Genomic DNA, 14,341 nt, shown 5'->3' on the forward strand with positions numbered 1-14,341 from the left:
CAGTATCTATTGTGTGGGTATGTATGTGTGTGTTTTGTGGTTATTATTATAAGTTATGACTTTGGCAGTCAGAATGAGGTGCCAAGAGAACAAACTTCCTCACCCACACACGCACACACACACGCACACGCACACACACACACGCGCACCAAGATAAATACAATGTATTTCTGCTACTGTGATCATAGACCGCCTATCACACATAAAACTGCACACCCATTCAGGTAAATGTAATAAAAACTTCCAAACAGCTGCAGTGTGCGGAGCTTCTTAACACTTGTAATTACTGTTTTCCAGGAAACTGTCCTCAAAGGATGATTACATAATGTGAGGTAATCAAGCTTTTCAGACTGCATCTCAGAAGTTAAACGGCCTGTCTGTGGTCTGTGTCTTTCCAAACTGAACTTTATTTTTCTCCTTGTCACTCCACTTCTGTCCTTGTCTTCAAAGAGCATTCCCCCCCAAAATGTGCTGGTCTTAATATGCTCCAGTAAAAAAGAAATTCTAAGTGCCTGTTTACCAGATGAGTGCCACAAACGTCTTTGTCACGAGGACGGAACAGAGCACTGGTTCACAAAGCGTCTGCGGTGATTTATCTGTCCTCTCCTATTTCGCAGACACCAGAATGAAGTTATTGCATTTTGAAACCATGTCAAAATACCGAATACTGATGGTGAATCATAATCTTTGTGAGCAGTTTGTTTTTCAGAGGGGAGTGTTGCTCAGAGGTCAGCAGTTCGTACGGGTTGTTTACTCAGGAGGTGAAGTCATGTCTGATTTGTTTGGCCTTGAAGATGCGTCAGATTTTCTGTTTGGGCAAGAATTATTCTGCAAACTTTACTTGGTAAGCTTTTTTTGTATGATTGCTGGGATATGATGTTGAATTGCACAAATGTGATCAAGTTGAATATGTTTTAGTTAATATGGAATCAATTAAACTGAGATGTAGAAATGTTCACGCTCTGCAGTGGTGAAAGGTACGTGCATGTGCATCTCGTGTCATTGCTGAGTATAACTACTGTATCAAGGTGAATGACAACGTCCTCGACTCACCAACACATGCAACATACTGTACACGAACCTCCCACACAACATGTGTGTGCAAAACATTACATTTACTTTATTGGGGATTCAGATCGAGAAACAGCCGAGTGCAGCGTTCATTGGTGGTGTTCAACTTGTCCGCTGCAGCACCCTGCAATGGCACCCCAGCATCACACAAGGCTCAAGTCGTTCTGAATGTGGAAAAACACACGTAACGAAAACTCTGCAAACTTCGTCTGCTGATGAATATGATGTGATTGATCCAAAGATCCAGAACTAAGTGGATCCTGTTTGACGGCGGGAGCAGACTTAATTACAAACTATGACTTTATTACAGGACAGGACTGCAGCTTGTGTTAAGTGACCCTCTGTAACACACACACACACGCACACACACACACACACACACACACACACACACACACGCTCCTACTACATTATATACTTACTACACTCATATAGAGTCCTATCTCCTTTGCAGTACTTTCTTATACTATTTTGTTACTATTCTAAATATAACAGCACTGTCAGCAAATGTGAAACAATCTGCAACATGTTACCTTTACACTGAAACATCCTATTGACATTACTATTGAGAAGTAAGTAAGGAAGTAAGTAAGACCCCCCCCCCCCCCCCCCCCTCATCTAACCACAGTTTAAATAGCAACAGTTGGAACTTGACGTTAAACAGGAAGTTTATTGCGGTTCACATTCTCGTAAAATAAGTGGCTGTGTGTTTATCAAGCAATTCAGGGAAACAACCTTGGGATACTAAGGTTTTATAAAGAAGCCACGGATGAAGTGTGATGGCATATGTGTGTGTGTGTGTCTGCAAAGACCACAGGCATCCCTCCCCAGCTGTGGTTTAGGTAGAGGTTCTTTTCGTTTTTTAGTTGCTTAAAGGTTTTATATGAGAAGTCTCACGAAGCAGATGCCTTTAGATATCAGGGTACAGCGTAAACTCTTTATGATATTCTCAGTTCTTTACCATCACTTCTCTCTGGCCATACAGGGACACCATTTATTTCTTCTAAATAAAATATTTTAGGGCTAAGATATGAGTCATCTTGAGTTTTATTGTAAACTGTAGTTTTCAACTGTTCGATGGATCGCCTCGAAATGTGCTACATATATTCATGTTTGCCAGAGGATGAATGTGTTACTAGTCACTAGCCAACAGCAGTTCAACGTCCTCACATATCAGGTGATATATCTCAATATCTACTGGACGGCTTGGCACAACATCTTGTACACACATCGTCCCCAGAGGATGAATCCCACAGACTCTGGAGATCCTCTGATGTGCAATGTAGCATGCTTACAGGGTAACCTAAACTGGTAAATGTGGTAAACATTATACCTGATACAAATGCTGACATTAGCATTTAGCCTGAAGCGCCTATGTACTGGAGTACAGCCTCACAGAGCTGCTGGTAGACTGTGTGGTTGTTCTAATTCACTGTCTAAGCAGCCATTGACCTAATCATTTCCTGTCCTCAGAAATGTACTGGAATGATTTCTGAAGTTCTGACTTTGTTGTCTCCCCTAACGTCATGACATTTACACACTGTGGTTCTGCTGTTGTGGACCAGAACTGATCTATCTGCTGGATATGAATGTTCCTGTTCCTGTGGTGGGAACACAAATATACACTTTGAATTGATGAGGTGCAGTATTTTCCATTGTTAGCTTGTTACTTACCTATGCATAGTGAATACTGTATATGTAGTCTGTTCAAGGGGAAGAATCTGTACTCAATCATGTGATAACAAACACAACAACCCCATAGTATATGAAACAATCCCAGAAAACATCTATTATAATGTGTGTGTGTGTGTGTGTGTGTGTGTGTGTGTGTGTGTGTGGGTGCGTGAGTGTGTGTGTGTGTGCGTGTGTGTGTGTGTGTGCGTGTGTGTGTGTGTGTGTGTGTGTGTGTGTGTGTGTGTGTGTGTGTGTGTGTGTGTGTGTGAGTGTGTGTGTGTGTGCGTGTGTGTGTGAGTGTGTGTGTGTGTGTGTGTGTGAGTGTGTGTGTGTGTGTGTGTGTGTGTGTGAGTGAGAGAGAGTGTGTGAGTGAGTGTGTGTGTCAGATGCTCTGAGGTGAGCTTTGTAGCCTTCCTACCATGTGTTTCCTGTTTTTTGCACCTTTCTTGGTCTGTCTAACCCCAGATCCCCCGGCGGGTTTCTCTCCCATGCACACACACACACACACACACACACACACACACACACACACACAGACAAAAATAATTTAAACTTCACAGACAAACCACAGACGACACACTTTCCTGCTTGGAGCGGTCACTAAATATGTCACTTTGTGATGTTGTTTTCCAGAAGCTGCTATTTCCTTCTTGTCATGCTGTTTTTGGATTTGCTGCGTTCCCTCCATCTTTTTTCAGAGGTGGACAGTTTCAGTGTGTGTCTTTTTGTATGTGTGTTGTTTTCTTTGTTCTGCTTTCTTTATTTGGAATTTACTTTTCTGGAATGACGTGGGGAAGGACTGAGATCAGGTGTTTTTTTTATTTTGTATTATTCCGAGGGATTGGTGGGCTGTGGGTAGGGTGAGAGCAAGGAGTTGGGTAGGAAAGAAAAGAGGGTGATCAGGTTCACGTGGGGAGGGAGTTTTTCAGAGGGTTAGATGTGGGTTGGATAGGTTTTATTTCCTTAATTATTCATTTGTTTTCCTTCTTAGTTTATTTATATGATAATTTATATAGCACTTTTAAAAAACAGGGTTACAAAGTACACAGGGGCAGTGCACTTTAATAGACTCCTGCAAATGTGCAAGAGTTGGATAAATGGCTATTTTCCATCCGTAGTCTCTGGATAGACGTTGCCAAGCCACTCTAAAAATGGTACATAACAATAAAAATGTTGACACCTATTGATAAAAGCAGGTAGACCAATAAAGAAAGACAGGACAACATTCATTGCCAAATTCCAAACTGTGTATGCAGTCCGTATCACTGCTCTGCACATCTCTTGTCCAGGAAATCATAAATTGCGTCCTTGAATACACAGTGAGGAGATTCGCTTTGGGAGTTTCATGCTGTCTCCTGCAGATTGCCCCGTCCCTGCTGAACAGGTGTTCTGATCAACCTGTACGAGACCGGAGACCAGGGCAGGATTGGCAGTGAGCACTGCCAACTCTGTTTGTTGCAAGGGCTGAGCGAGATGCACTGTTGCCAGGAACTTGGAGGAATGCAAACAATTCCAGTACTATTTCCTCCCCAATGGTGCAGTTTTTCGATGGCTGTTGTTTGTTCTGCATGCGTTTTTCCAGTCCACCAATAGATCATTGATTCAGATGATATATATATATATACCATTTTCTTTTGTATTTATTTATGTGTTTTATTGCTGTGGTTCTTTGTCCCTGTTGTTAGAGCACATACATTGTACCAATACACAACATATTATACTTCTACATTCATCATAAACAAAGTGCAGGATCTGACACAAATGTTGCATTTCTAATATAATATTGGTTAACTGCAGTGAGGTGGACTTATGGTGTTCACGCCTGTTTTGGATATATTTGAAAAAGATTCTTCAAATAGAGGTAACCTTCAAGACCTGACAAGATATCCACAATGATGACATGAAAATGTAAAGGGCAGTTTAGGGAAAGATAAGTAAGGTTAGTTTAGTGAATTATTTAAATGTCATGTTTGGTATTTGTGGGTTAAAACCACAGAGAATCAGGAATCATGCCTGCATTCTCGCCTATAACTGTGACTCAACAGCCACTAAACTGCCATCCAATTATGTGTGTACTGTATGTGTCTGTGTGTGTGTGTGTGTGTGTGTGTGTGTGTGTGTGTGTGTGTGTGTGTGTGTGTGTGTGTGTGTGTGTGTGTGTGTATGTGTGTGTGTTAGCCAGAGAACATGTAGTAGTTTCACAAAGCAAAGCGGACTACGTCACTTGGGAGGTAAAACTCCTAATCTAATTTAAATGCGACTCAAATCTATGTTTTCCTCTGTCTTTGTTGATGTTTGCAGTTTTCTTTTTGCTGGGTTTTGTGTGTTGTATGTGTGTATGTGTGTATGTGTGTGTGTGTGTAAGGCCCTATGCGTGTTTTGTTTGTTACAGGAGTGTGACTGTATGTGTGTGTAGGTAAGCTCTTTACGCTTGTGCACCAGGTATTTCAGGTAATTGAATAGCCTTTTTAGAATAAAGTGTGCCATGAGGTTTCTGTGCTGCCTGAACAAACTCATTTATAGCTAATACCCACACACACACACACACACACACACACACACACACACACACACACGCATGCCACACAACAGTGAATCACTTCTATCAAATTAAAGTAACTCCGACGCCTCAGAGCTTGTGTAATTAGTTTCTTCCTGTACCTCTCTCTCTCTCTCTCTCTCTCTCTCTCTCTCTCTCTCTCTCTCTCTCTCTCTCTCTCTGCCCTGTTGTTTTCAGATATGACACTGCTATAAATGTAACTTCCCAAACTTGACTTTTCAGGAACTGAGAAAAAACCAAATCATATATATGTGTTGTCTCCATCTAAGTCACATGTGAAACTTTTAAAAAGCTTGATGTGTGTTTCATACATAACATATAAAAGCACAATAAAACATTCAAGTAAAAAAAAAAAAGAGTTGTCGTCTTTATACTTCAAAAGCAGTTTGAATAAACAGTGGCTCATCTCCGCAGTTTTTTAGATTTGTAGTTCCTGCTAGAATCATAACATGGAGAAGCTACCCGCTTCCCATCACACAGAGAGACACACACCTCACTTCTTGACTTGCACTTTAAGTTAATCATTTATTTAATGGAACAGTTTTGGATCTGAGAATGTCATTTTTATTGGACTATTTTAAATGTGCAAGTGAAGACTCACAAAGTACGACTGTCCTTTTTTCTCCTTATGTCTGCAGATTCCTCACATATGGTCATTCTACATTATTTAAAAGAAATATCTAATATTCATACCTAAATGAAAGCTGTTCTATAATGTAGTGTGAAATAGGGGCGAAGATGGGAGCAAGGGACAAGGAGGAAGGATGATGACTGGAGGTCGAGAAGGATAAAGAAATTATAGTGATGGGTCCCTGTGTGTGTGTGTGTGTGTGTGTGTGTGTGTGTGTGTGTGTGGGTGAGGAAGTTGGGAAGTTGGGAATGCTTATTTCTCTATGTGTTCGAGGGAATTTCGCAAATGAGAGAAGAAAAAAACTGAAAAACTGGAGAAGAGTCAGCCAAAGGGAAGAAAACGTGAGATGTCAAATCAAAGTCAAGTTAAATCTCCTCTCACACATTTGTAAACCAACTCCACACACCTTTCATCCCTAGAGGAGGCGACATGATCTGTGGTGTTTCGGGCACGACAGAAAAAAAAAGAAGTAATCATGTTAAAATGACTATGTGTATAGTCAAATTGCATGCTGTCACGGTGGAGCATGTTTTTTTTTGTCTTCTGTTCGACATTGGCCGGAGAAAAAAAGAAGAAAAGGACAGATTGGCAGTGCTCCTCATAATCATTTCTGCTACACTTCAGCTCAGTTTGTGTGTGTGTGTGTGTGTGTGTGTGTGTGTGTGTGTGTGTGTGTGTGTGTGTGTGTGTGTGTGTGTGTGTGTGTGTGTGTGTGTGTGTGTGTGTGCGTGTGATGTAGGGCAGCGCTGTCTCGCTACATCGTGTGTCAGTTATGGGTCATATTCTCACCATTCTTTCCTACACGCCTCAATGACTTCATCAGCTCTCCTCCACCTCCTCATCATCTGTCTGTGTGTCGCTTTTTCTACGCCTGTCTGTCTCTCTAAAACCCTCTTTCTGTCTTTTAAGTCTTTTTCCCTGTTTGTGTCTACTTCTCTCCATCAGCTCCCCTCATTCTTCTCCCCTGACTCTTCCTGTCCAGCCCTGCCTTTCTCTGTCAAATATAACCTCCTTCTCAATGTGCCCGTTAGTCATCCAACCCGTTCCATCCCAAACATTGTCCAGGCTGATTAAATGTGATGAGCCTCCACCCTAAATTAGATCATTGTTTGCGCTTGAACTTTCTTTTGGGGCCAGTTTCTCACGACAAAAATAACCCGGCATTTGAACTATTTGATAATGTCGCGTGATAAAAATTAATATTGCAGCAGCTGCCTGAAAAGCAGGAGAATAAAAATGGATTTCTCTCAAGGGTTTTTCTGCGCTGCATATAAATTGATCCATTGGTGAGCTAAGCTGTGGTTAAAAGGTCAGGTCACCCAAACTACAAAAAAACATTTTCCCACTAAATTGCTGTTTTAATGCAACGGGTGTCTTTAAAAGGCGCTGTCTTCCCTACCGTCCATGCTACAACAACACAGTAAATTGAAGGGTATAATTTAGTACCCTTAAAGGTGCACTTCACCGATATTCCCAGTTAATGGTCCGCTTACTCTTCATGAGAAGTATTAGTCAGTCTTTAAAAAATAAAAAAAAGGGGTTATAATGTCTGGGAAGGATACTGATGAGAAGGATGAGAGTTCATCAAAACGACAAAGTTGGAGCCTGGAAACGAAGAGCTGAAGGATAATGGGGGGCTGCAGAGTCTTGTAATAATTATTTGTGGGTTCATCACAACGAGCGACACCTTCATTATTTTAATGAACAAATATTGATTAGTGAAGCTTTAAACTTTGACAATGGAATTCCACCTCAAAAAGAAATGCTCAAAAATAACCTCCGCTGTAGAACAAGCTGCTCTAACGTGCAGCTAGTACCCCCCCCCCAGAGTAATGTCAAGCCCTACCCTCAACCACCGACCAAAGAAAGAGATATGAAGAGGGCTAGAGAAGCATAGTGAGAGCTGGAAGGTATTATGTATGTTAGAGGCAACCCCCCATGAGTAATATATGATGGTACGATTAAAAATCTACAATCCCTTTAACTCTGCTTCCAGATGTGCACTTTAAGTAACCTCGTCAGAGAAAGGGAAAAACAGGAAATGACAAATAGGATATAAAAAAATATAAGAAGATAGAGGAAAACATGAGAGAAATATTGTGACACAGGTTTGAATAAAGGTCCTCATATGTTTCCCTCCATCTTTTTATGGTTTAATTTCCTGGTTTCCCGGGGTGGTGATTTGTCCTGATAAGGAAGACAATCATGGGAGGAGAAAAAAGGAGAGCGAGGAGGAGAGAGAGACGGAAATAATGGAAATGAGAAATGTTTGTGAAACATGACTTTGGTTTAAAGGGAAAGTGGGATACTAGCATGAGGTGGCAAAATAGAGACTGAGTGTTAAAGTATAGTTCATATAAAAACACAGATACAGAATGAGAAGGCCTCATTGACGGTTCTATACTAAAGGGTCATTTAGATATATGTAGAAAGAAAGGATATACAACATGAGGACAGCCTAATCTGTTAACAAAGCAAGTTGACATTGTGTGTGTGTGTGTGTGTGTGTGTGTGTGTGTGTGTGTGTGTGTGTGTGTGTGTGTGTGTGTGTGTTTGTCCACAAGGAGAAGATAAAAAGCTGCTGACAGACACAAAAACAGCCTTGTAGGAATAAGTTTAAACAAATAGCATGCCCCCTCTCTCTCTGACCTTCTCTCTTGCTCTCTGTTCTGATTGATCTGCCTTTCTTTATAGTCCCTCTCTTTTTCCCTTCACATTTACCTCGTTTATTTTTACCTCAATCTTAATTCTGCTCACTCTTGTTTATCTATATGGTTTCTTATTCAGTCGTGGTCATCTCCATAGGGACTGAGAGAAGGCTACTTTGTTTTGTAGAATCTCTTTCTTTTAGAATGACTCAACAACTAGTGGATGAAAGGGTGGACAGATGGATGGATGGATGGATGGATGGATGGTGGCCTGGGATGTGACTGGCTGGCTGTACGAGGGAGACTGCTGTCTAATGATAACAGCACAGGAAGGGTTGCCACAGCAACCGCTGGGACAGGAAACAGCCTTGAGATGTTTACAGAAAAGGACTTGAATAAAATAAGGCATGTGTATTCATTTGGAACAGTGACCTCTTTAAAAAAAGGTTTTAAATAGTTCCTTGTCATCGACATCTTCTTAACCACGTGGGCAGTGCTGCATTCATACGTAATTCTGTAATTATCACTGTCATGTGCATTATTCATTTTTACAACTTTTTATCAATGACTTTGTACTTATACTACTTTTATTCTATTTAATTGTGTACTCGCTACTTTACTTTCTTGTTCTTTTGCTGTAACAAGATACATTTCCCTGTTGTGGGACTAATAAAGGATTTCTGATTCTGATTCTGATTAAACCCACATTTAATGAATGTTGTCCTATATTATCAATGCACAGTTTTGTTTTGTAAGACGTCTGGAGAACTGCTGTGTGGATTGCAATGAAAGTTGCTACAGATATCCATTGTCCCCAGAGGAGGAACCATACAACGCGGTGTTGCCCCCTTACATGTAGAACCATCTACAGGTTTCTATTTGTCTAACACTTTTGAACAAATTCCTGCAATTGACATTCCCATCAGCCTCAGCTGTACTTCGTGTTTAGTGCTACTTAATAAATATTAGCACACTAACATGCCAAACTCAAATCCTGAACAAAACGAGAGACCTACGTAACATCAGCGTGTTAACAATGCCATTGTGAGCTTGTTAGCATGCTGACGTTAGCATTTAGCTCAAAAGCACCGTAGTGCGGAAGTACAGCCTCGCGGAGCCTCTACAGCGACTAAACAGAAGACATATAGTCTTCTTAAGTGTCACACTACAAACTCTGCAATCATACAAACATGTTCAGATGGCCACTGAATGTGAACGCTCGCAAGTCAACACAACGGGAATGTGTCCAATCGCCATTATCCATCCCACATGATGTGAATGCGATATAGAGCAGCTGAATCGTTGCCCACATCTCTGGATTTTCCGCAATAAAAAATAAAGTGACAATTCAGACTGAATGTCATGGTACTTCAATCTTTCCCACGTGGCAGCACTCTGACTCGCAGCACTGTAAAGGTGTTGCTGCAAACTCGAGGAGGAAAACAGTGTTTGTGGAAGACTACGATTCGGACATTGAGACATTTACAAAGTATATATTGTATATTTCTAAATTTGTGTAGTATTATTAGTAATTGATTGTTACTCCGATTTATTTTTATTTGTGCATGACACAATAACATAAAAATCATCATATTAAATGATCTTTCCTTAATTTACCACTTGGTCTTAAAAGGACATCTGTGCTCCGTGTGTATTGTGCAAGAATGTTTCTGACATCAGCAAAGCAGCCAACATCCAAACTATGTGCAGTCTCCACCGAAACATAACACATTTACTGTTACACTCTACAGGTGATCAAACAAGCCGTTGTCTCAAATCATATAAAACACAGAACAGTCAAATATCTGATAAAAGTATTTCTTTTGTTGAGAATGAAATGAAAGTACTTGGAGGCAGAAATGCTAGAAACACTTTATTTATCAAGACCAACCAGCTGATATGTTTAATAAAACAATAGAGAAAGACACAATAAATTATTTAATTAAAGCATACGTACAGTTTCGTCATGAATGTTTTTCTGAATAGAGCGAAGCAGGTTTTTGCTCAAATATTTCTCAGAGTTGAAAATAATACAATCTTCACGATCCTCAGACGGGAAGCTGAAACTCTGAAATCTTATTGAAAGCATGACAATCTGAAAATGCCTCAAAGGTCTAATGTGTGGTTTTGTCTCTCTTAGTTCCAAACAATCACACAAGCAGGTTGAAATGTCCGAATTTAAAACACATGTGGTTCTATTGCAAAGAACTGGAGGAGAAAACAAAGCAGTTATGAGGAGAAAGAGGAAATTCACCTTGGAGCACGCAACAATGGAATATGCTGATAACGCCAGCAAACTGGCAGACACAGGATACATTTAAAATTATGAATTTGCAGCAGATTTCATAAAATGTTAGAGTAACTTCTTGGAAAATGACACGATGCCTAATCACAATCTGGTTTGTTAGCTCATGAAAATATAACAGGGTGATAAACCTGCCAACCGTCCTCTGTGAAATTTGAACAAATCACCGACTCTGTACGAGCTTTGTGTTTATCTTTGTGGAATGAAAGCAAACTTTGCATGAGAACAGAAGACAAAAGCTTTACAACAAAGTCAAGCTACAGCCAGAAACAACTGTGTGTGTGTGTGTGTGTGTGTGTGTGTGTGTGTGTGTGTGTGTGTGTGTGTGTGTGTGTGTGTGTGTGTGTGTGTGTGTGTGTTTGAGGTTGTCTGGGCTAAATGACTTGGAATGTGACTACCGCACAACCTGACACACTTTTGGAATATTTGAGAGCGCTTTGTATCCACACACCTGCCGAATAACATCCGTGACTTACAGTACACACACATGCACCTAAAAGCGCCGCGGGCACACGGCTGATCGGGTTTCACTGTGACTGAGGAATCGTCTCAGTGTCCGGTTTTTCTTTTTTGTCTGTCTTTAGAACAAAAGAAGTGTGTAAAATCCCATTTTCTCGGTGTAAATCTGGCCTGTAAGCGGGCCTGTAAGCGGGCCTGAGCGTGCGACACATGGGAGGTGATGATGGAGAGATGACTGATGCCGGTGCCTTTTATTTCTCACAGCTGGATCATGTGTTTGGAAATGATAAGCAGTTACTTTGAATTCTTGCTCTATCGCTTTGATACTCTAGCTACCTACACACACACACACACACACACACACACATACACACACACACACACACACACACACTTGCACGCACAGTCACATGCTGACCATTCCCATGCTTGTATCGGCTGCCAGCTCTCGCAGACTGTCGGTAACCCTCCACCCTTTAAACAAAAGGACCTCTTCCTGAGCTGTTACATGCAGACTGGCACTCACACACACACACACACACACACACACACACACACACACACACACACACACACACACACACACACACACACACTCAAGTATCAGTTTTATTTTCAGCAGAGACCATGAAAATTACTCTAATTCCCACAGATCTCTTGTTCACTGTGGTGCCGCTGCAGAATTGCAGAGCAGTAGGGAAGATTGTGATACATGTGAGCAGCTTGACAAAAAAAATCAGGCTAGCTGAATACATGAACATGCTGATTGAAACCGCTGAAGTAGCTGCAATCTTTTCTGTCGCATCTCAAAAGTGGCTCTTCTCAGCTTTCATCCCAAAGTGCTGGTAATCTACGAATAGGTTGCTTGATTATCAATTTTTACGTCAGCTGCCTCTCTTTTCTCTTATGAGTTCAGGGTCTGAGGATCAGGGGTTTTATCCGCGTTCGCAGAATTCCGGTTAGCAGTTGGAATGCCAGGAACGCACCGAAAACTGGGCAAAGCGCAGCCGCCTGATCTGACATCTCCTTTGATGTGTTAGAGAGTGAGTGATGAGGGGAGAGAGAGGGTGCATGCTTTAGAAAGAGAGAGAGATGGAGTCAGGGGGGGGGAAGAAAAGGAGTGGGAAGCGTATGGATAGACAAAGGGAAGCAGGAATATATGCAGACAGGAATGTGTGCAGACAAAAAAAAGGAGAGCTTCACTGAAAAATAGAGCAGTAAAGAATTCAGTATAAATAATAACTACACTTTCTGTCTTTAGGTGGGAACTAAAGCTTAAAGTGAATGTGTGTGTGAGTGTGTTACTGTGCAATTCAGATCTGTAGGGCTGTGGTTAGCCTAATTTCACATCAAGATAAAGTGTTATTATGGTTTACACTTCCTCCAACCCCTCTCCCTTCCCTCCTTCCGTCTCACGCTCACTCTTCTGAGCATGCTCCTGGCAGAGGAAGTGCCGGAAGTTTCTACAAACGCTGCTTTTATAGTACGAAGAAATTCAAATACATACAAAATAGGAATTTTTAAAAGTTGGGGGTCAATCAAATTTCAATTCAATCAAGTTTGCATCCGTTAAACTCCTAAATCAAAATGTAAATGTAAGTTTGATGCAACATTTTGTCATCATGTGGTATGGTAAGAATCTTTCGTATTTCGTTTGAGTAAAAAACTGATTGAACCAGGAACAATGTAGACTCCAAGTTCCAGGAAAGTTAAATAAAGTACGTGTTTGGCTGGAAACATTTATGCGTTTACAAGTTTGGCCCGTGAACAGAGGAAGGTCACGTGTATGACGCGAGCTGTGTTTTTTTCACCTTCTTCTTTGCTGCATATGTGTCTGCGTTGCTGAAATTATATGAAGTCCGTTGCAAAAATTGATAAAAGAAGAACTCGTCCATCAGTTCCAGATGCACGTGCCAGTCTGGGTGTCTCAGCGGGGGGGCTGGGAGGGACACGCACACTCGCACTTTTCATGATGTGTGAGGAAGATCTCATTTATGACCCAGCGCACCTGCGGCCTCCGTTGGCGCTGATACAGAGTGACCTCTGGGGCGTACTTCAGCACCTAAAGGAGTCAAGAGAATAAGACCGCAAGGATGAAGAGAGGGGGGGGTGATAAACATTGATTCGCTTTTGCCTGGAGGGTTATTGTTCTGGTTAGTTGGGTATTGTTAGTAGGTGTTAAAAATACTTTGTCAGTTCATTGTAGCTGATGGCAATTCATCCAAATTGAAAAAGGGAGAGAACTGATAAATGTAGAGAAGCTGATGTAAAGTCTGCTTCAAACAAAGAACAAAGAACTTCACATGGAAGCAAGTGAAGGACGTCAAATATAGATTAGATTGCAGGCAAGGTCTCTAAGAATACAAAAATAAATAAAAAATGTGGGGGCCGTGAGACAACAATTACATGTCCTGCCTTTATGTTGTTAATCATAAATGACCACACTAGAAGTCCTGTATTATTCCAACAATAACTCATATGTTTTCAGGGCAACTTGGACTTGTTCCCAGTAGGGGAACATCCACTACATGTTGCCAAGGGACTCACTGCTGACTGGAAAGAGAAAACAGTAAGTAAGTATCTTAGCTAGCATACCAAACATCTGTGCTGTGTACACACAGGTTACATATATACACAGACTGATATACACAGTATGATGTTTACTATATATCAAACAGTTTGCATAACAAAAGTTAGAACATTATTTGCAAATGTGGAGTTATGAAACAGGTCACAAGGCTCTGTTTACACCGAGAGTCTATGGAAATGAGTTTATTTCACTATAACTGACTTTGTTGTAGATGGCCATATTGATGCAGTCAATTTGTTCTCTAAAGCTCAGTGAAAGCAAAGCTGCCCGTGATTTATGTCAGGACTTCCCGGCAGCGAAACAATAGTGTGAGTAATAATGTGTTTCTTGAGAAGTTAAGTCAGTGAAGGCAGCAGTTACAGGTCTAAGACTGCCTGCAAGGAGGGAGGAGAGGAGGAAATCT

General features: G+C 41.1%; 1 protein-coding gene across 2 annotated transcripts in view; it reads right to left on the reverse strand.

Annotated features, from left to right (window-relative positions):
- Positions 1–10,444: 10,444 nt before the first annotated feature.
- The window catches only part of pdgfd (platelet derived growth factor d), a 50,338-nt gene continuing 46,441 nt past the window's right edge, over positions 10,445–14,341 (reverse strand). For both annotated transcript variants that reach the window (XM_029445560.1, XM_029445559.1), the window contains exon 7: positions 10,445–13,410. In XM_029445560.1, the coding sequence (XP_029301420.1) occupies positions 13,276–13,410 (135 nt within the window). In that variant the 3' untranslated portion in view covers positions 10,445–13,275. The remainder of the gene's footprint in view (positions 13,411–14,341) is intronic.

Source organism: Cottoperca gobio, chromosome 13 (genome assembly GCF_900634415.1).
Source record: "Cottoperca gobio chromosome 13, fCotGob3.1, whole genome shotgun sequence".
Taxonomy (NCBI): Eukaryota; Metazoa; Chordata; class Actinopteri; order Perciformes; family Bovichtidae; genus Cottoperca; species Cottoperca gobio.